Genomic DNA, 22,207 nt, shown 5'->3' with positions numbered 1-22,207 from the left:
CAACATAGAGAAGAGTCTGTTGATCTTTGGTCTACTTGAGTGAACCCTAATAAAATTCACAGAAAATACAGTTTTTAAGAGAATTATACCCTGGACTGCAGGTTTGAACTTAATGAGACACAAACAGTATAAAGTAAAAAAGCGCCTTTGGATCCCAAAATGTCTACAGGCTAAAAACAGTCTGAGAAAATTACTCAGCTGAAAACACAGGGTACTTTTTACGAAGGAAAAAGAAACAGCATAACTCAGGGTAGAAATAAGAAGTCTTCAGTAGAAACACTCACATTGGGTTCTGCACTTTGTAATGATGTAATCCACTGAACATCACAGCTTCCCAAACACAGCACAGAAACGCTGTGAGAAATTGAGATACACTCTTCTTTTTTTAGAACTGTCTTTGAAAACCTCACAATTTACACCATTTTAATTTGAACTAGCCATATTTCAATTCTCAATAGCTCAATACTGAGTACTCAACAGGTGGTCAGCAATGATCTTAGACAATGCAGGCCTATTCTATTAACTTCCACATTTAGTTTAACAATTGTTTTTACTCATTCTTTAAAAATATTAAGTACAATGAGCCAGATACTATAATAGATCTTGGAATCGGTGAACTAGATAAAATCTAGACCCTCAATCTTAATTTCCCAAGTACATTATAGCATATTTAATATCCCAGTGTGTAAGCTTTGGCAACATCCACAAGTTTTGATATCTAGCCATTTTTAAAAATCATTTGGTTCAAACTGGTTATAATATAACTCCAGTTAATTTTACCTTTAAAAGAACATTAGGGAAAATGTCAAACACATAAAAGTAGAGGAAAAAGCAAAAACAAAATAAACAAAAACTATCTACCCAAGACTGACCTTACTATCATTTTGACAAACTTAAGTTATTCATCTTCACTTTTCTTTTACATGAGCATTTTAAAGGAAATTCCAGATATCATATCATCTTATGTGTATAAACATAATTTATCTTTAACAGACATTTTTACATAACTACAATGCTATTATCACACCTAAGAAAAACAAGTGAAAAAAATTTTTTATTGAGGTAACTTTGGTTTATAACATTATATAAATTTCAGTTGTACACATTTTCAACTTCTATATAGACTACATTGTGTTCACCACCAAGAGTCTAGTTGCCATCCGTCACCATACACATGTGCCCCTTTACCCCTTTTACCCTCCCCCCACCCTCTTCCCCTCTGGTAACCATCAATCTGTTCTCCACATCTATGTGTTTATATTCCACGAGTGAAATCAGTGTCTTTCTCCATCTGACCTATTTTGCTTAGCATGATACCCTCAAAGTCCATCCATGTTGTTGCAAAGGGCAAGACATCGTCTTTCTTAATGGCTGAGTAGTATTCCATTATGTGTGTGTGTGTGTGTGACACACACACACACCATATCTTCTTTATCCCGTCATCCACTGATGAGCACTTAGGTTGCTTCCAAGTCTTGGCTATTATACATAATGCTGCAACGAACATAGGGGTGCAAGTATCTTTTCAAATTAGTCAAAAACATAGCTTCTTAATATTATCTAATACTGTCAATATTGTCACGAAAATGTCTTTTTTACATTTGTTCAACTTGTGAACCACTCATTCATTGCATTTGATTGCTACGTCTCTAAGAGTTCCACCTCCCTTTTTTCAAGGCCATTTTATTGGTTGAGAAGAAGGGTTATTCCTAGTATAATTACTCATATTTTAGATTTAATTGCTTCTTCTTGTGTCATGTAATTTGTTCTTCTGTCCCCTGAATTTTCTCTAAACTGGAAGTTAGATCTTGATGCTTGATTTGATCCAGGTTCAATATTTTTTGCAAGATGTGTATATCATTGTATTTCGTTAAGGAGGCACAAAATGTTTGTCCTATTTTTGATGAGGTTAAAACTGACCAGAGTTCAGATGCTGTTGACCTGACTATTCACTATGGTCTTATCAGCCTTTCAGTTAATGGTCTTAAAATCTACTGAGAATCATGCCTAGATCCACTATTTCATTACGCACTGCAAAATTCTCTAATAGAGAATTTTACTCCATTGACTTCTAGTTGCCCTGAAATACAGTTTATACAGGAAATGCAGGCTAAATATCTTTTCTTTTCTTTTATGTATCAATTTTCAGAGTTAGGGCCCTGGCAACCTTCATAGGTATACCAAACAGACAGTAGAGATGGTAACAGGTAAGATCACAAGCTTTTCCACACTCACCCCTGTAAGTTTCTTCCTAGATGAATTTCCTCAAGTTTAACACGACTTGAATGGTGATGAAAGGCTTCTACATACTCATTAAATTAACATATTCTTTCTTTTAAATAAAATATCTTATGTTAAATTAGTTGTGAGCATGAAGCAAGAGAGATTCCTACATTCAAAAACTTTTCCACTAGAATTTATTTTCTAATGCTCATTAATACAAAATTCACAGTGGAAGGCTTTCTTATTTAGTTACATTATGAACTCGTTGATGGTAAGTAAGGTGTGAATGTTGTCTAAAGGCCTTCTGACATTCCTTACATGTGTATGGTTTTTCACCAGAATGAATTCTCTGATGCTGAATAAGTGATGAATGAAGTCTAAAGGCCTTTCCACATTCCTTACAGTCATAGGGTTTCTCACCAGTATGAATACTCTGATGTTGAGTAAGTTGTGAGAATAGCCTAAAAGTCTTCTCACATTCCTTACATTTATAAGGTTTCTCACCAAAATGAATACTCTGATGTTGAGTAAGTTGTGAGAACAATCTAAAGGCCTTCCCACATTCCTTACAATCATAGGGTTTCTCTCCAATATGAATACCCTTATGTGAAATAAGTTCTGAGTAACGCCGAAAGAACTTCTGACATTCCTTACATTCATAAGGTTTCTCACCAGTATGAATTCTCTGATGGAGAGTTAGATGATAGCCACGACTAAAGGTCTTCCCACATTCCTTACAATCATAGGGTTTCTCACCAGTATGAATTCTCTGATGGAGAGTAAGTTGTTGCCGCACTCTAAAGGCCTTCCCACATTCCTTACATTCATAGGGTTTTTCACCAGTATGAAGTTTGTGATGTACTCTAAGGCCTGTACTACACAGAAAAGCCTGCCCACATTCCTTACATTCATAGCACTTCTCGGCAATATTAAGTCTCTGATGTCGAGTAAGGTGTGCATACTGTCTAAAGGTCTTCCCACATTCCTTACATTCGTAGGGTTTCTCACCAGTATGAATCCTTTGATGGAGATTAAGTTGTCCTCGCACTCTAAAGGCCTTCCCACATTCCTTACATCCATAGGGCTTCTCACCTACATGAATTCTCTGATGTACACGAAGATCTGCGCCACATGTAAAGACCTTTCCACATTTTTTACATTCAAGGAGTTTGTCAGAAGTATGAATTCTCTGATGTCGACTAAGGTGGGCACACTGTCTAAAGGCTTTTCCACAATCTTTACATTCATACGGTTTCTCACCAGTATGAATTCTCTGATGGAAAGTAAGTTGTTGGCGTACTCTAAAAGCCTTCCCACAGTCCCCACATTCATGGGGTTTCTCTTTATTATGAATTCTCTGATATAAAGTAAGTGATGTGAGTTTTCTGTAAGTGGGCATTTTTTCAGAGTTGGTTTTTTTCACTTGCCTGAAATATCCCTTTTGAGGACTCTCTTGTCCCTCAAACTTTCTATATTCACAATCCTTTCTGAAAAAGGAGTCTTTAAGGCCGCAACTTCGAATTCTTTCCATTATGTCCCACTGAGATAAATTCATTTCACACTTTTTAGTGTCATATCTGGAGTCCAAATCTGAAAAATAAAGTAAACACATGCTATTTTCTTATTGTTCAAAAAGTAAACAATCAAATTACTTTATAATAAGAAAAAAACACAATAGACTATAAAGCCCAGTTGAAGAAAATGGACTAAAAAACTCTAAAATAATCAAGTAATTTGAAAAAGCTAAGGGGGAAAAGAAAACGATGAGTTAAAACCAGATATTCGGCTGCAGATCAAAGTTTGAGAATCTCTACTTAAATTTTTTTAATGGTTTCTCTTTTCAATTAGAATAAAGCACAAACACCTTACCATGAATAATGTGGCCTTTATTTACCATAAGTTATCATCTCAAGCCACTATTCCCTTTGCTCCGTATATCCCTGAGTTTCCTCTTTCAGCTCCTGGCATATGTCACAATCTTTCCATTTCTTAGAGCTCTTCACTGGCTATTAAATCTCCCAGGAATGCTGACTCGGGTTTTCCACACTGTTGGATTCTTTCACCCTTTAGGTACGTTAAGTATCAGAAAAACTATCCATGCTGACTTCATCTAATTTATATCCTTTATTTTCTATCCCAGTAACTTGTTTCTTGCTTAACACTGTTTTCAATTTTGTTGTTACATATTCATTAATTTTTCCCAGGTTTTATTCTCTTTATTTTCTTACCTTAAATCACCCCAAGAGAAGAAACAATCTTTCACTGATTATTGAATAACAAACCCATAGCATATAGTAACTGTTAGTTATTAAATTCCCATAATTAGTTAACAGGTATTGCACATTGCCTTGCCTCCAGTCTTATACCTTACTACATTGATTTTGTGTCACTTTTTCATCGCTTCCTGTAGAGATGGGAAACAAAAGCACATCTAAGCTATCTCAGTCAAATGTGTAAATGAAAAAATGGTGATTTCTTTACATCTGATCACCTTTCCAATTGCCTATTTTCACTTGCAGATATCTCCACTACAGCTCATTTTCTACTTTGCACAGTCATGAGTAAACTTTGTTTTCACAACTAAGGTAATGAGAGATTCTACTTATTTATTTTCATTTGAGTTTATAGCACTATACACATCTACGTTACAAATACTCAACCTGTTTTATTCCTTCATACTCTTTCCTATATTCTCTCGAAAGTCCTCAGAGCTGATGCCATTTGGGTACTTCCTAGAGAGTACTTATAGTAATTTTTCAGGCATAACAACAGGTTTATACCATAGTAACATTCTAATAAAATTCTGAGAAGAGATGTTTTTCTCAATGCATATTTTATCAACATTTTTGCAATAGTTCAATACTTTTCCAAAAAAAAGGTATTTTTAAAAACCTGTAATACAGCAACATTATTTTTAATATGCCCAAACTGGAAAGAATCCAAGTGTTCATCAACAGAAAAATGGCTAAGTAAATTATGATATATTGATACAACACAATACTGCATAGCAATGAAAATTAATAATCTACAAGTACATGCAACAACATGGATCAATTTTACCAACATAACAGTGGGTAAACAAAGCCAGACATAAAACAACATATACTGTATGATTCCCTCTTTATAAAGCTTGAAAACAGTAAAACCAATCTATCCAGTTGTTAAAAATCAGGACAGTGGTTAACTTTGGTGGTGAGGAATGACAGGAAGGAGTTAGGAGGGAGATTCTGATAGCCCAGTAAAGCTCTATTTCTGAATCTGTGTGATTAGATGTGTGTGATCAGTTTTTGAAAATTCTGAGAGCTGCATATTTGTGATTTCTATATCTTTTGTATACATTTATATTTCAATAAGTTTACTTTAAAAACAAGACACTAAAAAGACATTGAAAGACTACAATGAGGGCCAGCCCTGATGGCCTATTGGCAGGTTTGACGGGTTCAACCCGGACCCGTGGCCAAGTGGTTGAGTTTGCACACTCTGTTTCGGTGGCCCAGGGTTTCACCAGTTTGAATCCTGGGCATGGACATGGCACCAGTCATCAAGCCATGCTGAGGTGGCATCCCACATGCCACAACTAAAAGGACCCACAACTAAAAATACACAACTATGGACTGGGGGGCTTTGGGAGAAAAAGGAAAAATAAAATCTTTAAAAAAAAAAATGTTTGGCGGGTTCCACTTCAGCGGACAGAGTTCAGTACCTGGGCTCAGAACCACATAACTCGTCTGTCGGTAGCCATGCTGTGGTGGTAGCTCACACAGAAGAACTAGAAGGACTTACAACTAGAATGAATATACAACTATGTACTGGGACTTTCAGGAGGAGACAAAAAGGCAACAATGATTTAAACAGTGTGGGTAAAATGTAAGCACAGACAGGTAAATGAATGGCACCGAAAATAGTGCTAAGAAATCTGTGTGTGTCTTCCTCCCTCCCTCTCTCCCTGTCTGTCTGTCTGTCTGTCTCTATCTCCTCACTCAAGAAAGCAATACAAAACTATGGCAATTTCATAAGAATTTTTGGGAAAAAGTCAATTTAAGGCCTCATTAAGAAAAACAAAAATATCAATGATATATAAAATGACTGGTTATTAGCTACATAGTCATAACAGTAGTAAATAAGTAGCCAGCTATAAAGGTATGACAAATGTTATAAGATGGTAATTTCAAAGGAGTTACTTGCAAATTAAAAATTAAAAACCAGTAATCTAAAAGGAAACTCAAATATCAAAATAAAAGGCCAAAACATTTGTAAGAAAAATGAGAACAAGTGTTCAAAGCATAAAAGCCCACATAACTTGGCATAAGAAACATTAAATCATGGAAAAAGTAATGGAATACAGGAAATGAGCAGACAATGCACAAACTATAAGTGTAAACAAACTTAGGACAAAATGTCCATTATTCACACACAAAAAGCTAAGTAGAACAAGTTCTGAAACTTATTCAATAAATTTTGAAGGTTTCCATTAAAAAACAAACAAAACATTCCCAGGGTAGACACAGTGAACTTGAGACTCTTATATATGGCCCCCCCACTTAAGCGACACGCCAGATTAAGACAGACCATGGCGTGTTGAACATTCTCATCTAGACTACTCTGTAGCATAAACAGTCGAGCTGTAACCTTACAATTTCTGTAAACAAAAAGCTAACCACATGTTCCCAAATTTGTTTATACCAGTTCTTATCCCTGCAAACAACTGAAAGACAACCATTCTATGAAAACTAAGTTGATTGTTTTGCAAGTACTGGTTATAGATGCACAGTGAACTGTTGTCGAAGTAGGTATGGGTGAGAAAATAGTAAAGACTGATGGGAAACATAAAAATTCAAGGCTTCTGTACTCAGATTGCTTTTGTATATATTTATATTTCAATCAGTTTACTTTAGGTATCTTTAGGTTCTTTTCTATTTTAAATAAATTAAAACTGGAAATAATAGCCAATGCAATTATATGGGCAATTTAATCAAGAAAGAATTTGCTGGACCTACACTGAAACAAAAGGCCAAAACTAAACATCAAAAGACTGGCGTATGGTAGGAAATTTTAATGTTTCAACTTTTAATATATATGTAAAATATTTAACTATTTAAAATTAATAAACCAAATACTAGTTTGGATTCTACTGAATCAAAGGGCTTTACTCTAGTAAACAATGCTAATATGAAAGCAAAACATTAGCCGATTTTAGATCAATATAAAAGGAGAAACGTTATTTCTATTTACAGGGTATCAGCTTTAAAAAGGAAACGAGCAAATTACTTGTCATAAAATTAATTTATTTCCTGAGGTATGATGTCTTTCATCACCTTTTTTTTGCCAATATAAGGTGATATGGGATACAGAATATGACAGGCAGTTTTACTCACATTAACATCAGGGTTAACATATCAAGAGATCTACAAATGTTAAAACCCTATGACCACAGAATTGTACTTCCAAGAATCAATACTAATCAAATACGGAATAATCCATACTGAATTCCAATGAAATACTGAATAATCCTCATATTCTGCTGATAGTCTTACTGCTTATTTCCCCAAGAAATCAGAACCAGTTGAAAGAGAAATATGTATTCTCCCCTTCACCCTATTATCCCACCAACCTGTAGCCGAATCCTTATCATACGCATGACTTTCCTTCATAAATTGGCTCCTACTCCTTCCCATCTACTGAAAATCATTGTTTACAAAATTATCCTCTCTCTACTCCATCAATTTTCCTCTCGTTGAAATCATTCCCTTCAGCCTATAAACATGTTCTAATACCTCACACTTAAAATACATTCTTTGTACCTGTGTTGTTTTTATGAAAAAATCCCTCCAAAGAGTTGTGTATACTTATTTTCACCACTGCTTCAACTGTTATTTTCTTTTTATCTCCCAATAACTTTAAAGTGAAACAAAACTTTATTACAGAGCATTTCTAACATACACAAAAACAAAACAGTATAATAAATGTCCATATTTCTATGACCTAGCCTCAACAACTATCAACCTATGCCCAATCCTGGCCTATGCACATTCTAATTCACTCTCCTCACATTATTTGAAACAAATCCCATATATTATTTTTTGTAGTTATTTCAGGATTTATCTCTAGAAGTATTTTTAGAAAACAATCATAATACCGTTAGCCAAACCTAAAAAATGAAAATTATTTAAGATCATCAAAAATCAGTGTTCACACTTGTCTCATATGTAAAATCTTAAACAATTTAAAAATAGCAATTGATCCAAAGTCCATGGAGTACAACCAGTTGACATGTCTCTTACATCTCTTTTAATATATAGGTTCTCTTGCTTTTAATTTCCCTTGCAATTTATTTGTTGAAGAAACTATTTTTGACCCTGTAGCACTTCCCATATTCTGAATTTTCCTGACTAGATTCCCAAGGTGTAGAAGAACATGTTCCTCTATCTTCTTCCCATAAACTGGTAATTGGCTTTAGAAGCTTGATTTTAGGACTCAGGACCAATTTTGTTGGCAAAGTTACTTCATAGGTGATATTGTGCCCTTTCATTAGAAGAAAGAGATTGTCTGACTGTCTCCATTTCTTTGATGCAATCAGCATTAATGTTCAATGTCTAGATCCAATGGTCCATTATGGGTTCCAAAATGGTAATATTCTAATTCTATCATTCTTCATTTATTCACTGAATAAATTTTTATTTTTTATTTTATTAAGAAAAATCACTCCTCCATCTACTACCTATTGGTACAGTTCTTATAAGGAAGGCAGGATCAACGCCTCTTTTTCTTTTAAATTTATGTTTTCACAATAAGTTCTCTAGTAGTTTCCAATGGTGAACAATTTGCTAGCAGTTTCATTAAGAATTTATGAAATTAAGCATATTTTATGTGTTGCAACACATTGCAGTTATGTGTATAGATGCTCAAATGGTTCCATCTTTGACCAGCTGGAGCCTTTTCCAAATGGTTCCTCTTTCCTGACCACCCTATCTAAACTTACCCCATTCACCTATCATAATTCTCCATATTCTTACTCTACTCACTTTTCTTCATAATACTCATCTACTTCATGACATTTGGTAGTCCATTTGTTTTGTTTGTTACTGTATGACTTCTCTACTACCAAGTGAAATCCATGAAAAAATGGCAATGAAGAAATATATACATAATAGGCAAAATATGAAAGATGAACTAGAAAAGAATTAGATCCAACATACAAAGAAAATGGTTGTCATTAGGGAAGAAAGCTTTCCTTCACTGAAATGAGAGGGAAATATGAGAGTGAAGAAACAAGCGATTGGTGGAAGTATAGAGGAAATTTCTTGGGTGGCTCAGGCTGAAATCCAAGTTTTCTTCCCAGCTTTTAGGTCTTTTCTTCCAATGGGTGTGTTTCCTTCCCAACCAGCAGAGCGGCACCATGCCATAACAGCTTACCTCTGCCTGACTGGCACTTACTCACCTAGACTCCATCTTTTCTCCTCATCCCTCAGAACCATCCAGGGTTCTTTCCCTTGCTCTAAGAGGGTAATCACATCTGGCTTAGAACTGGACCATCCTGCTTGAAAAAACATAATGGAACATAATAAAGAAAGAACCTACTTGATTAAGCCTTCAGAACAAAGAAAAGTAATGGGATTGACAAACATTCATATTAGAATTACTTTAGGATCACAAGTAATAACAAGAACAGAGAGGTAGAAACATCATTTTATTTTCACTTAAACTCATACAGGCTCTGTCTCTTGAGAGGAAGAAATGATTGAGAGCACTGGTTTCAAACCCTGCCTCTGTCCCTCGGGTTACTAAGGCCTCAGTTTTCTCAGTTGTGAAAAGGGGATAATAAAAATATCTACCCACAGGATTGCAGTGAGGTTTGATGTAACAAATCTAAGTGCTCAAATGAATGCCTAGTACCTAGTAAGAACTATACATGTTAATTAGGTAGTATTTTAAAAATATTTTTCTAAGAGGAAAATAGTTTCCTGCCAGGATGTTCATCCAATGCTAAATGCAAAGTTCATGTATTTTCAACATTTAATCATAAATCAATTAGAAGATTAATATGTCTGTTGTAGTAAATTGAATGTGCCCTCTTGAGTTTTAACGAACTGTTGATTCAACCCAGTATCACATACATTGTATAAGTTTGTATGTAGAGCTAGACACCTTGGTCTTCCTACTCACAATGCAGGTGAGTTAACAGATAGGAGACCATCTACAGCAGTATGAAACCAGATTTCTCTGACAACAGTTTTCCTATGATTGTCTAAGAATTTATATCCAGCTGTCGTTTAAGAGAAATGATTACAGAAAAGGCAAAGGAAGATGTAAAAGTCACTGAATTATGGGGGAAGCTGAAGGGACAATTCAACACCTTAAAAGATGAAGGTGCCTATTCCCAAACTACAACGCAGATAGATATTCAGCTAGTCTGTAGAAAGACAGTCCTGAAATTCAGTCCTGTGAATTTCTAAATTATTTGACACAAACAAGCTTACCCAGTGACACCAAGTTGTTATAGTTCTCTAATATCACATCTCTGTACAAATTCCTCTGATACGGTTTCAGGCATTCCCACTCTTCCTGAGAAAAGTCTACAGCTACATCTCTGAACATCACCAAACCCTGAAAGGACAAATCCATCTATTATTTGTAAAATTATTTATTTCCATACAGGGTCAATATTTTAGGGCTTTGCATGCCACATATGGTCTCTGTTGCATATCCTTCCCCTTTCCCTTCCTTTTTTAAACAATTCTTTCAAAACATAATTAGTTCATAGACTATACAAAAACAGGCAATGGGTCAAATCTGGCTCACAATCTGTAGTTTGCCCACCACTGCTACAGACAAAACTTCCTATGTACTGTGGGATACCTAATTTTATTTCCAGATACATTCAAGTAATTAATCAGAATTTCTCAATTAACTGAATAGTGTTCATAAGAACACTGCTTGCAATAAGGGTAAAAAAAACTCTTAATAAATGTGATTTACTCTACCTTCTTTTCCTTTAAGGATTTGAAAAAAAATAATTGATGGAATTTTTCCCCCAAATGAACCATAAAACTTCTATTTTTAAAAAGCAGAGTTTGGGGCCACCCAGCGGCGCAGTGGTTAAGTGCGCATGTTCCACTTTGGCGGCCCGGGGTTTGTTGGTTCGGATCCCAGGTGTGGACATGGCACCGCTTGGCAAAAAGCCATGCTGTGGTAGGCGTCCCACATATAAAGTAGAGGAAGATGGGCATGGATGTTAGCTGAGGACCAGTCTTCCTCAGCAAAAAGAGGAGAATTGGCAGCAGTTAGCTCAGGGTTAATCTTCCTCAAAAAAAAAAAGTAGAGTTTGCACAAAATTAGTTTCTTCCAGACCCAACTTCAACATTATGTTGTATCATTAGCATTTTTCCTTATAATAACCAAATCCTTTCAGTGAATATTTTTAATTCACTATACAATAGTCCATTTTATAGATTTGTTAGACTTAATAGTGATTATACTTAGACATTTAAAATATATTTTAATTATATTAAAATACACTTAATATACATTTTAAATATATTAAATTTAATATTAACTTATTAATAAACTTATTTTAAATACATTTTTAAAAATATTTTTAATTATATTTAGAATTTAGGTTACACAAAATCTCTAAAGCTACAACGTCCAATATGCTAGCTTAGACACACATAGTTATTGACCATTTGAATCGTGGCTAATCTAAATTTAGATGTGCTGTAAGTATAAAATATGCAGCACATATTGAAGACTTTAGAAAGAAAAAAAGAATATAAAATATCTCAATAATTTTTTATTGATTACACGGAAATGATAATATTTTGGCTATACTGGGTTAAACAAAACATTAAAATTAATTGCATTTTTTTAATGTGACTACTAAAAAGTTTAAGATTACAATTGCCTTGCATATAATTCTATACTTTTTATGAGACTGACATGCTGCCTACTAAGAAGGCACTAATTCAATACTTTTTATGTGACTACCAGAAAACGTAGAACTACATATGGAGCTCGCATTATAATTCTTTTGGACAGTGCTGCTCAAAATGTGTTCTCCAGTCCTGAGAGTCTCAAATCTACTATCTCCCTTTAAAGACTTCATTTCTGCTTTATTTCTACTCTAGACAAAGACTGAACACAGAGGAGACACTGAATAATTTGGTCAATTCACATATGGACACAGATGGAGAAGAGAGGGGCACATAGGATGGGCCCAGGATGCCTGGCTCCATCCCTTACTAGCATGGGAGAGACTGGCAAGACGCTGTCAGATGGGGCTGTTAGGAAGTTTCAGGATAACGAATGAGAACGTTCACATCACCCGAAAAACATTACAGCATTTCAAATAGAGAGAAACACCAACTTACGTGAGCCATGATTTTAGAGTTATAAGAATTGGTCAGTTTTCCTCGAGTCATTTACTGGAGAAACAGAGTCCACAGAAGCCAGAGCTGGGGGAAGAAAGTGAAGCCATGAGAATAAAATGGCCTCAGAGCTCCCAAATTTTAAAAACTCACACTACTTCTCCATTCCTACACGCAACACCCCTCCATCCCCCAACACAAAGACTAGTTATGAGAGATAAGAGGTAGTTCAGACAAATACATGTCTTCCCCCAAACCACAGGGAAATCAGTTGTATAAGGATGGACACAGAGCAGAGACTCTCCTGCATGGAAGCACATGTCCAGACACTTTAGCAGGAGGGCTTCCAGTCAGTCCCCCAGCCCAGGGAGGCTGATCTGAATCTGAGAATGGGCTGAATGGGCTGTCCAGACCCGTCCTGAGCAGATCCATCTCCCTCCATTCCCACCTTCACAGCTGAGAAAGTGGCTACATCATCTAAACTAGAACTTCCTTCTAAAACTCAGGAACCTGGCCGGCCTCCCTCAACCTGAAGACAGAAAACAGTATAGGCAAGAAATTCCCAAACCTTGCTGCACATTAGGATCACCTGCAGATCTTTAAAATATAACTGATGCCTGGCTCCCATGCCCTAAATATTCTGATTTAATTAGTATAGCATGTGACCTCAGAATAGGAATTTTTTAAAACCTCAGATTTTAGAAAACCTACCCCAGGTGATCATAACAGGGAACCAAGTTTGGTAATCAAACTATATGCACCAGAATCACCTGGAGGGCTTATTAAAACACAGTTTGCAGGGTCCCAGTCCTAGAGTTTGGCACTTAGTAGGTTTGGGGTTGGGCTTGAGAAGTTGCATTTCTATTCCCAAGATACTCATGCTGCTGGTCCAAATGCCACAAAGTCAGAACCACTTGCATAGACCATGCCCAGTGGTCTTTATCATGGCAAAACCATTCTTGCACACTGGGATCCCTTCCTGTAGGCTGAACTACCATTCCCAGAATTGTCAGAGCTCACCATTCACCATTTTCCTGTTTAGAATCATCAATATTACCTGCATGGTCTCATTTACCAACACATCACTCTTGGTACCCAGGCAGAGGAAAAGAGAATTTGGGAAACTTGAGCATGGATAATTCTCTAGAAAGTAAAAAATAACTCCCTAGTTAAAACTATGTAGTAACCAAGGAGTTGCATATTAAAGGAACTGGATTAGCAGATTTGAAAAATTGACAAACCTCGTATTACTAAGATTGTGGGGAACTGGACACTCATGGTATGATGCAGAAAAAAATGAAAAGATGTGTGAAATGTGTTTAGAGTGGAACAAAAAAGCCAGAAAAACACTAAATATCTGGGGCCAGCCCTGTGGCTCAGTGGTTAAGTTCGCACACTCTACTTTGGTGGCCCAGGGTTCGCCAGGTTGGAACTGTGGCGGCATCCCACATAGAAGAACTAGAATGACTTACAACTAGGATATACAACTATGTACTGAAACTGTGGAGAGGAAAAAGAAAAATAAGAGGAAGACTGGCAACAGATGTTAGCTCAGGGCCAATCTTCAACACACACAAAAAAGGTGTGCTTTAAACACAAAACTAAATAGCCTACAACAAAGTTAAATACATTATTGTGCATTCATACAATGGAAAACTAAAGCTCCACTAAAAAAGAAGGTGAAATTCTTATCTGATGTCATGGAGAGATGGTCACTATATATTGTTGGGAGAAGACAGGTTAGAAAATAGTATTGTAGTATGATTGTATTTTTGGCAGGAAAACTACATACATGTGCATACATGTATATGTATTTGCATAAAATAGGCTGTGAATGGGCTTGGAATAAAGTTTTGTTGTTATCTCTACTTGATGGTATCCCTGGTGATCTTTATTTTGTTCTTCTCTGGAGTCTCTTACTTCTTTAATTAGAAATTTAAAAGTTTGTATCAATCAATGTGATACACTACACTAACAAAATGAGGAATAAAAACCACATGATCATCTCAATAGATGCAGAGAAAGCATTTGACAAACGAACATCCATTTATGATAAAAAACTCAATAAAATGGGTATAGAGGGAAGTACCTCAACAGAATAAATATGACATATATGACAAACCCACAGCCAACATCATACTCAATGGGGAAAACTGAAAGCCATCCCTCTGAGAACAGGAACAAAACTAGTGTGCCCACTATCACCACTCTTATGCAACTAGTACTGGAGGTTTTGCAATAAGGCAAGAAAAAGAAAAAAAAGAAATCCAAACATGCAATGAAGAAGTGAAACTCTCACTGTTTGCAGATGACGTGATTTTATACATAAAAAACCCTAAAGGATCCATTGGAAAACTAATAGAAATAATCAACAACTACAGTAAAGTTGCAGGGTACAAAATCAACTTACTTACAAAAATCAGTTGCATTTCTATACTCTAATAATGAACTAACAGAAAGAGAATTCAAGAATATGATCCTATTTACAACTGCAACAAAGAATAAAATATCTAGAATAAATTTTACCAAGGAGGTGAAAGACCTGTACAATGAAAACTGTAAGACATTATTGAAAGAAATAGATGATGACATAAAAACATGGAAAGATATTCCATGCACATGGATAGGAAGAGTAAATAATAGTTAAAATTTCCATACTACCTAAAGCAATCTACAGATTCAATGCAATCCCAATCAGAATCCCAATGACATTCTTCACGGAAATACAACAAAGAATCCTAAAATTCATATGGGGCAACAAGACACCCTGAATAGCTAAAGCAATCCTGAGAACAAAGAACAAAGCTGGAGGCATCACAATCCCTGACTTCAACATAGACTACAAAACTATAGGAAATAAAACAGCATGGTAGGGGTACAAAAACAGCCACACAGATCAATGGAAGAGAATTGAAAGCCCAGAAATAAAACCACACATCTATGGATAGCTGATCTTCAACAAAGGAGCCAAGAATATACAATGGAGAAAGGAAAGTCTCTTCGATAAATGGTGATGGGAAAACTGAACAGCCACATGCAAAAGAATGAAAATAGACCATTATCTTTAGCCATACATAAAAATTAACTCAAAATGGATTAAAGACTTGAAGGTAAGATGTGAAACCATAAAACTCCTAGAAGAAAATATAGGCAGTACACTCTTTGACATCAGTCTTAGGAAGATCTTCAAATACCATGTCTACTCAGACAAGGGAAACAAAAGAAAAAATAAACAAGTGGGACTTCATCAGACTAAAAAGCTTCTGCAAGGCAAAGGAAACCAGGAAGAAAACAAAGACAACCCACCAACTGGGAGAAAGTATTTGCAAATCATATATCCAACAAGGGGTTGATCTCCAAAATATATAAAGAACTCACACAACTCAACAACAAAAAAACAAACAACCCAATCAAAAAATGGGCAGAGGATCTCAACAGGCATTTTTCCGAAGAGGATACACAGATGAGCAAGAGGCACATGAAAAGACGTTCAACATCACTAATCATCAAGGAAATGCAAATCAAAACTACCCTAAGATATCACCTCACATCTGTTAGAATGGCTATAATCACCAAGACAAAAAAACAACAAATGTTGGAGAAGATGTGGAGAAAAGGGAACCCTCATCCACTGCTGGTGGGAATGCAAGCTGGTAAAGCCTCTATGGAAAACATGATGATGATTTCTCAAAACTATTAAAAAGAGAAATACCATATGACCCAGCTATGTTATAAACTATTATCACCTCAATAAAATAAAATAAAAAATTTTAAATTTGTATCACTTATACTTGGACATAAATTAAAAACTGATCTGCAAGGATTATCACTAAAAGCCCCAACAGTTCCATCCCTGTTACCTTTTCCCCCATTTTCCAAATCTAGATGCAACAAATTTTACCTCTTTTAGCTACTTCTTTTGGTATTTAAACTCCATACATTTAAAAAACATGCTAACATTGCTTCTTCTGAATTTTTAGTTTCATTATCTATTGACTTCCTACAACAGAAGGCATAGTTTTAGCTATCTTTTACCCACCCGCCTCCCACCCCACATACGCATAGTTGCAGTCTCTCTATCCTTCCAATATGGATTTCTTCTATTTCAGGCGACATGAATATTCAGTTTCTGTTATTATGACCATGTAAATACCATTACCAACTGAACTATGTAGTATCCTCAGATTATTTTGCCTTCCTTGCACAAGCTGTCTTCTTCTCTGAGGTTAAAATAATTTTGCTTTTTGTAAGCTTAGTTTTCTAGGAAATTATCACTAATTCATTTCTCAAACTCCCACTCAAATGAAAGATCAGGAGGATGAAGCTTCTGGCATAAAAGAGCAGAGCTATCTATTTCATTCTCTAGGCATCCTTCAGAAATTCAGCCAAATACTTCAGTGTCACCTGTACCCCAGCTGACAAAAGTCAATGCTGTATTCCTAAAAATTCCTATCTCTGAAATCCCACAAGACCCTGAAGTGAAAAGCTGGTTAAATAACAGGACCTAGAAAGCCTGTCGAAGGAATTGCTTAGGCAGTTTTGAACATCACTGCCCAGTAACTATTTCTTAAATAATTTATAAAACATCTATAAAATGGAATACTAAAGTAATCATTAAATGCTAAGTTTCAGAAAACAGTTAAAATGGAAAATATTCAAGATATACTGAAAGAAAAAAACAAAGTTTACAAAATATGTAATACGATTAGATTTTTAAAATCACAAAGCGAAACAGACATGAATAGATGAAAAAAATCTCTTAATATTTCAATTGAGATTTTTAAAATTAATTTTAAATTATAATTAAGTCTCTCAATTTAATTGCCATCTCTGTCTTAAGAATTATAAATACTCGAAGATTTCTCAAACCAGAAGGGGATCGCTGAGACTTCATTTTTCTCCATACATTCATGCAGATATGATAAAATCGATGATAGCACGAATTCCTCTTTTAATCTAAGAAGCAGAGGTCTTGATTTCTTTTAAATTCTCAATTAGTGTTATCCTATTATTCAGAAATAAAACCATATACAAAAACACATATCCTTGGGGCCGGCCCAGTGGCTGAGAGGTTAAGTTTGCATGCTCCACTTCAGTGGCCCAGGGTTTCCCGGGTTCGGATCCTGGGCGCGGACAGGGCACCGCTCATCAAGCCATGCTGAGCAGGCATCCCACATGCCACAACTAAAAATACACAACTATGTACTGGGGGACTTTGGGGAGAAAAAGGAAAAAATAAAATCTTTTTTTTTTTTTTTGAGGAAGAGCAGCCCTGAGCCAACATCCGTGCCCATCTTCCTATACTTTATATGTAGGACGCCTACCACAGCATGGCTTGCCAAACGGTGCCATGTCCGCACCCGGGATCCGAACCAGCGAACCCCGGGCCACCGAGAAGCAGAACGTGCGCACTTAACCGCTGTGCCACTGGGCCAGCCCCTAAAATCTTAAAAAAACTCAAAAAAAATTCCCACATATCCTTGTAGCAATATTTTGGGAAAATATGCTCTAAATACTAATAGTGATTATTTCTGAATGTTGGGACCATGCATAATTTTAATTTTCTTCTTTCTTGGGTTTCTAAATATTTCACAAGCCTGAATTAACTCCATCATGAAAAATATTTTTACAAAAAGCTATTGCCATTAAAAAGATTTTTTTAATGAGTTGGGAGAATGGGGTACCTTACAGTCATCAAGAAAATTATGATTAAATAGACCTGCATATGTGGTAACAACAGGGAAATCAATGTGACTGAAAACATAATTCCTATCACTTCTTGAATACCATATCTCATCAGCCCCCAAGATCCTTCTGTGAAGGATCACAAGGCTGGTTCACAGCATTTGCAAAGTGCTTAAGAGACAGCATGAACAGCAGACAGAAAAGAAATCCTTATTTCACAGCAGCTGCTCAAAACTTTGAACTTACCCCTTCTAAGCTCCAATGAACAGCCAACTATTAAATCCTTGCAAAATATCTTATAAATCCTTATCTTAGTGTTCAAGATAAATATGTAACAATTTCTTAAAAATCTTTATTCACAACACTTCTCAATTTTACATTATATACTACTTTTTTGTTATGACTAATTCTTTATAAACGTAATTTTTATTATCGTATAACATTCCATCACATGGATGGAGTGTGAGTTACTTAACCATTTCCATATTGCTGGATACTAATTTTGTAAAAGACTGTCCCAAAAGTCATTTGCAGTTATTCCAGACTTTCATTCTAGACCAGTCAGAATCAATCTTGTTGGGTCTTACCTAACTGATAATATCATGAAATGATAGAGTTCCTCCCCCTCAAATTACCCATTGACAAATATATACAACAATTCTGTATATAATCTTAAAAGATTTGTTTTCCTGAAAATCCATAAACAGAGTCCAAAGACTTCATGCTAAGAATCCCTCTTCTGGTCCACTTGAGCGTCTGATTCATTTTCCTGCCTGCAAGCACGCATCATAATTACCTTCACATTTTCATTACCCTTGGGAATATGGAAAGCTGACAGGGAATCAGAGCCATCATTTAACAGCAATGGCTAATGTTAATTAAGCACTTCTTTAATGTGCCAGGTACTCTTCTAACAGCTTACAGATATTAATTAAAACAACCTGTGCGGAATATACTATTATAACTCTGATTTTACAGACAAAGAAACTGTGACAGAAAGATTGCCCAAACTCACTCAGACTTAAGTGGCAGTCAGTATTCCAACCCTAATCTAGATTCAAAATTCTTAACCACTACATACACCTCTCTCGGTCTATCCAAAGACATACCTCAAACAAACTCATCCTACAAACTTGCAGTTATAAGAATGAATATAGTTCTGAAGACCTAACGTACAACATGGTTACTATAGATAATAACAATGTATTATATATTTGAAATTTGCTAAGAAAGTAGATTTAAGTATTCTCACCACAAAAAAAAGGGTAACTATGGGAGGTGATGGATATGTTAATTAGTCTGATTGTGGTAATCACTCCATTCCTCACTGTATACATATATCAAAACATCATGTTGTAGACCTTAAACATAAACAACTTTTTCTTTGTCAAAAACAAAAACTCAGGCTACCAAACCTCTAACCACATCTGGCTGGCACCCAAAATCTCTACTCATGGGTTCCGTTGGAAAAAAATCCCCACTCCTACTCTGGAACCAGTAAAGATATCTAAAGCCTAAACTACTCCTTAACAAATCGCGGTGGAAAACAAGGCATGAACATGAACTTCCAGCAGGACTACTTCCGTCATCAGAATCCTCAGGAAAACCAGCGCTCACAGAGCAACTGCACACGCAGTAGCACACGATGAACTGCAGAACTGCATTCAGTCGGCGCTAGAACGGGAATCTATTAACTAGGTCCCCCGCCATTTACTAGGTAGGGAAATCCTAAAGCCCAAGTCAGTGAGTAGACCATTCTTAAGCAGGGCATTCGAAGGGAAGAAAAGAAAAAAAGTCTGGCGTCGTGAAAATCAAACGCATTTCACAGAAACAAAGCAGCAGCACAAACTCACAGAGGACGCGGCCTTCAGAGGCGCAGCGGCGACTCGCTTCCCTTCAACGGCCTTCTCCGCAGACCGGCGGCGCTGGGGAAGGAAACAGGGTTCAGTACACCCCAGGCTTCTCTCGACTCTGTCAGAACCCATCCTCCACGCCCCCTTGCCCCTCGCTACCCACCACAGGCCTGCACAAATAAAACCGAGAGAGAGACGGGAGCGGTCACCCAAGTCCGCGTTCGCTGTTTTGGGTCCGCAACTGCCCACCCCCGGGGCGGCCCACCGCGTCGTCTTCTGTCCAGCGGGTGTCCCCGAATGGAGGCCCAGGGCTCTGCAGGGGACCTTCATTCTGGGCCTCCACCTCCGACTTCCCCCCTCGGGCCTCTCTCTACAGCCGGGCCTCGGAGGTGGAGGTGAGGGCGGAGGGCCGCCGGACCTCAGGCTCTCGCCCCGCAGAACAGGCCGCGCCCAAGCCGAAGCCCGCGCGGTCCGCGCCCACGGACTGCAAACCCTCCCTCCGGGGGCAGCGCATAGCGGCCTGAGGTCCCAAGACCCACCCCCGGGCCGGTCTGCAGAACCTGGCTCGCCCTGCGCTCGTTTCCTTCGGAAAAGCAGCAACCACAACCGAACCCGGCTCACCGCACTCAGACCGCGCCTTGCTCCGAAGACCGCACCCCACTCCTAAGGTCCGCGGCGCCGGGGTTCCGGAGAGCGCCCGCCGCGGTCCCGAGTACGCAGGCGTGCAGGGGGCGGGGGCAAGTGCCTCGGCTCCTCTGGAAGGGCTCTGAGGGGCGGTGGGGCCTGATTCCGGCCGGCCCACCGAGCAGAGACGCAGGGTTCCGGAAGGGCCGGGAGGTGTCCAGTTCCTGAGGCCTGCGAAGGCGACCCCGTGAGTGACCGGTGCTATCGAGGACAATCCGGGCCTGCTCCTCTGTTGGAACTATAGTCCAAAATCACAACAGCTGTGTATGCGACTTTCTCATTGGGTTCTTGGCTCTGCGTTTAGGCAGCGAGCCCCGCCCCCAGAAGCCGAGCACTGAGGCTCCTGGGAGTTGCTCTTTCTGCCCGGAGTGCGCAGGCGCGCGGATCGGAGGCGAGCCCGCGGATCGGAGGCGAGCCCCCGGCTCTTCAGCGGGCGGAGGGGGCGCTGGGGGCCGTGTCCGCGGAAGGCTGGGCGGTGGGGAGGGGAAAGCAGGGCCTGTAGGAAGAGGTTGGAGCCGGGAGCCCGGGTTGGCCCTGGTGTCCGGATCTTTAAGCTTGTGACCGTGGCCCCGTGATACCCCAGTGCCGCGAGCGTGGTCTGTGTGGCGTTTGCTGAGGACCTGGCGTGATGCCCCGTGTGCCAGTGTGTGATGGCGTCCGGGCTCGTGTTTCCGTGCGTGGAGCTGTTTGCTGCCTGTGTGCCATTCTCTGGGTGCGGGACTGGGGTGGCGCCAGAGAGAAGGTTGAGGGGGATTATGTCCGACTCTGACGCCAGGATCAGGGGTCTCTGGTTTGTGGCTTCCTTTGTAAAGTGGCTGAGATTGTATCTGTGAAGGTGGCTGTGCCTTGAAGGAAACCAGATATGTCACCGCGAAATATGCCTCTGACAAAAATTCTGAGCTGAAGGCAATTTAGAAGTGTAGAGGAGAAAGACAATTCCTCTACACAAACTAAGTCCTTCTGGCTGGGCTACGGTTTAAATTGACATGAGACAAAATAACAGGAAAAAATCAAAGCTTTATAACATGTCTATGTGGGAGAAACCCAGGAAAGCTGAGTAACTTGCCAGAATGGCAGAGGCTGTTCCCTTAAATACTGTCTTCAGCTGAAGAGAGGGGAGGGTGTTGGGCTGAGTGGTTTGGAGCTTCAAAGGGGAGGAAGGCAATTCACACGGAGATGGAAATGTAAATAAGCCAACTTCAGACAATGTGACATGAGAGACACGTTGTACATGACATTACAGTTACGGTATTAACTCCTTCCTGGAGCAGGCCATTCTATTTTAAATTCTTTTAGGCAGTTGTGGGGGAGGTCAAAGTTTCTTTCAGTCTTTTGTTCTTGAAAATAATCCAGTCAAAGAGACATTTTGGGGTGGCCAAGTCTGATCCCCCACAGAAG

At 38.1% G+C, this 22,207-nt stretch overlaps 1 protein-coding gene and 1 long non-coding RNA gene across 14 annotated transcripts in view; one reads left to right on the top strand and one right to left on the bottom strand.

The window, feature by feature from the left end:
- Window positions 1–1,035: 1,035 nt before the first annotated feature.
- On the bottom strand, window positions 1,036–21,334 carry LOC103558439 (zinc finger protein 30 homolog). 11 transcript variants are annotated; one of them, XM_070557553.1, is made up of 6 exons: window positions 20,747–21,334; window positions 20,126–20,197; window positions 12,591–12,674; window positions 10,701–10,827; window positions 9,662–9,757; window positions 1,036–3,813 (listed from the first exon to the last, which is right to left on the bottom strand). In XM_070557553.1, exons 3-6 carry the CDS (start codon window positions 12,639–12,641, stop codon window positions 2,465–2,467), a joined length of 1,623 nt encoding a protein of 540 aa, XP_070413654.1. In that variant the 5' UTR covers window positions 12,642–12,674; window positions 20,126–20,197; window positions 20,747–21,334; the 3' UTR covers window positions 1,036–2,464. The 11 variants fall into 11 exon arrangements, with proteins under 11 accessions (XP_070413654.1, XP_008529669.2, XP_070413650.1 ...); XM_008531447.2 differs by having other exon boundaries at window positions 9,662–9,760; window positions 20,747–21,145; XM_070557549.1 differs by having other exon boundaries at window positions 9,662–9,760; window positions 20,665–21,064.
- LOC103558436 (uncharacterized) overlaps window positions 20,855–22,207 on the top strand; it is a 36,611-nt gene continuing 35,258 nt past the window's right edge. The window contains exon 1 of one of the 3 annotated variants that reach the window (XR_011522248.1): window positions 20,855–20,996. This is a non-coding gene — a long non-coding RNA (uncharacterized lncRNA). Of the gene's footprint in view, window positions 21,074–22,207 lie in introns of all 3 variants that reach the window. The other 2 variants (XR_011522251.1, XR_011522249.1) reach the window with 2 other exon arrangements.

This window comes from Equus przewalskii, chromosome 9 (genome assembly GCF_037783145.1).
Source record: "Equus przewalskii isolate Varuska chromosome 9, EquPr2, whole genome shotgun sequence".
Classification (NCBI taxonomy): domain Eukaryota; kingdom Metazoa; phylum Chordata; class Mammalia; order Perissodactyla; family Equidae; genus Equus; species Equus przewalskii.
The sequence above is the reverse complement of the archived record's forward strand: the minus strand, read 5'-3'. Positions and strand labels throughout refer to the sequence as shown.

What these genes read in the sequence shown, in the direction of transcription:
- LOC103558439 (XM_008531447.2), bottom strand. Translation starts at nt 12,641, where the DNA reads ATGACTCGAGGAAAACTGACCAATTCTTATAACTCTAAAATCATGGCT. An exon ending in TAACAACTTGGTGTCACTGG is followed by an intron (nt 9,761 to 10,700) that starts GTAAGCTTGTTT and finishes TGTTTTTTCAAG; the next exon opens with CAGGATGGTCCAGTTCTAAG. An exon ending in GGAGAAAAGATGGAGTCTAG is followed by an intron (nt 3,814 to 9,661) that starts GTGAGTAAGTGC and finishes TTTATTTTTCAG; the next exon opens with ATTTGGACTCCAGATATGAC.